A 2,639-nucleotide genomic window follows, 5' to 3' on the forward strand; every position below is an offset into this window, starting at 1 on the left:
TTTAATCACCCTTTTCTCTTGTTCAGTTCAAAAGAGCAAGAGCACAAGTTCCCTATGATGTGCCTTCATTTCGTTCACTACAAAGCCCATAAAGCACCCTTGCTTTTTCATTTGCACTGAATACACACAGCATCTACCAACATTTGCTGACAATTCAAATCAGTGCTTGTTGACTGTTCCATAAAGAGACTCACATCTTTTTGAAGTCACACACGGTGTACTCAGGCCAGTCGATGTAGCACACAACCCGGTCGGGCAGCTGGACCGTGTTGGAGTAGTAGTACTGAGGGAAGGCCAGGAGCATTGCCAGCACCCAGGTCACCCCCACCACTACTTTGGTCTCTGTGGACGACATGCGCTGTTGCAGAGGGTGGATGATGGCCATGTACCTGGAGAAGGGTGAAGAGGAGAAGTCTCACTGATGCTGAAAAACATCTGTGAAGTAACATGAGTCAACACGATTGCCATCATGTCATAGAATGTCCTAATTAGATGTAGATGTGAGACATTAATGAAGCACTGAGCTAATTCTGGCATTTCATTTGAAGTCACTTACTATACAGTATGTGTATTGGAAGCGACACCTGAGTTGATGGATGATGATGAAATTTTGCTCAGACTTCCCTTAGGTGAGCATCAGTAGCTTACCTGCCTGACACTAAGCAGGCGTAAGGTACAGTTCAGTGAGGTCAGAAAGTATTCAAGCAGTACAAATGGGTGACAAATTGCAGTAAATGAAGCACTAACAGAAAGTGAACAAGATGCACTTCTTAGTAAAGTGTCTCCAGAACAGCTCTATAGCTCCACTGTTAGAGGTAAGAAACATTATTGTTCCCTCCATGTGTTCAACAAACCTTTTCATTCTCATTAAACCACTAAGTAACCTAGAGCTACAACTAGACAGAAAATTAAACGGCAACTATTTTGAAGCAAAGATCACCAATATTTTCTGCTTATGTCTTTTTTAATTTAAGAAACTGTTGTTTTTCTTTATCATACTTGATAATAAACATAATTACCCCAATGTCTTTGCTTTTGTTGGTTTTGATAGAATGATGTAAACCACCTTTTCTGAGAAAAATCAAAAGGGGCATTTTTCTCAGTTTTTGACATTGTCGGAAATGGCAACAGGGTTTTCAGTGCTGTGGTGGCGATCTCAGGGTATTCTGTCATGACTTTAATCCAGAACACCGACAGAGTTGTTGTCTCGAACATACTTTTAAGGCCGCCGTCATTTGCGATCTCCAGCAGTTGATCTTCTTCTTGCACAGACCTGCTGGATTCACCTGGTTTGTTGACAAATGGGTTGCGGATCCATTCCTTGGCAGTTCGTGGGTCCTTTGTGGTTGGGAAGTAGCGCTCGAACTCTTTTAAAAGCAAAGACATGTGATCGTGCACCAGCTGGGAGAATGAAGACTCAGGCTCAGTCTCACCCAAAGTCTCATGTTTGAAACATGTCCAAAATGCCTCTGTTGACGCGCCGTCCCCACAAATCCAGTTTGGCTTTAAATGCAGCTACTTTATCTGCCAACTTGAAGACAGTTGTCATTTTCCCCTGAAGTGACAGATTGAGTTCATTGAGCAGGCTGAATATGTCGCACAAGTAAGCCAGTTTTGGCGCTCAAGTGACCAGATGTAACCGAGAGAATGCGGTCATTTTTCAAAATAAAAGATCGTTCAGACTCAGATAATAAATAAAACGGAAATAATTAATGATTTCTTGTGCGGCCCGGTACCAATTGATCCACGGACCGGTACCGGTCCGCGGCCCGGGGGTTGGGGACCACTGTTGTGAATAACAAAATTAATCAAATAATCGAGAAAATAATTAGCAGATTAATCAGTGGCCCCTGCATTTTTATTTACACTTTTTTCCAGCGATTCCTTTTATTTGTCACCAATCTCTATACATTTGACCATTAGTTTGCCTCTGTACTCCAGCAGAGCGTCTCAGCATGCTCAGCTGGCCTGGCTCTGTCTAGTGATAATACACCTAACCACTGTATATCTTGATTGTTTAAACCACAGAAAAACTGCAAGAGCATGAGTTTTAGGAAGTGGTAGACGATTTTAACTTAAGTCAAAGCAAGCAGTTTGTTTTGTTTTTTGCTAAACTAAGCTAATGCCTGATAGCTCTAGTTCTACATTCAGCATACAGAGTTTCAGCAAGAAAGCAAATATGCGTATTTGACTTTCTGCCAGCAGCAAAGTCTGAGTGTCTTTTTTAGAGCATCATTGTATGAGTGACAGTTCTTTCTTACACAACTACAGAGAAGAAGTCAATGATCCCTCTTAGTTGTGCAGAGTTGTGCAGTACTTTGCACAGAGGTTCTTGACAGGCTGTCCAGCGATAATGACTCCATAAACATACACTTAACACAAAAAAATGACCTCTTCCAGTTTCAGCTACAAATAAATTAAACTTTGACAAAATGAATTCCTGCAGTCAGTGTCACTGAAATGAGTTGGAGTCTGTGTAAATTCAGCTCTCACATTAGACATTGCTCCCCCCTCCCCTGCTTTCACATTAGTAACATTGTTCCATGCCCTACGAGCAGAGTGGTGAGAATTTCTGCTCCTTGCAGAAGTGTTGAAGTGCTGAAGACCAGAATGAAGACAGAAGCCCCCTTGTTTTCCCT

At 42.0% G+C, this 2,639-nt stretch overlaps 1 protein-coding gene across 1 annotated transcript in view; it reads right to left on the reverse strand.

Annotated features, from left to right (window-relative positions):
- tacr1a (tachykinin receptor 1a) overlaps positions 1–2,639 on the reverse strand; it is a 59,982-nt gene that overhangs the window by 36,833 nt on the left and 20,510 nt on the right. The window contains exon 3 of the mRNA XM_020590677.1: positions 195–389. Coding sequence (XP_020446333.1) covers positions 195–389 — 195 coding nt within the window. The remainder of the gene's footprint in view (positions 1–194; positions 390–2,639) is intronic.

The sequence above is a fragment of the Monopterus albus genome, unplaced genomic scaffold (assembly GCF_001952655.1).
Source record: "Monopterus albus unplaced genomic scaffold, M_albus_1.0 scaffold12.1, whole genome shotgun sequence".
Taxonomy (NCBI): Eukaryota; Metazoa; Chordata; class Actinopteri; order Synbranchiformes; family Synbranchidae; genus Monopterus; species Monopterus albus.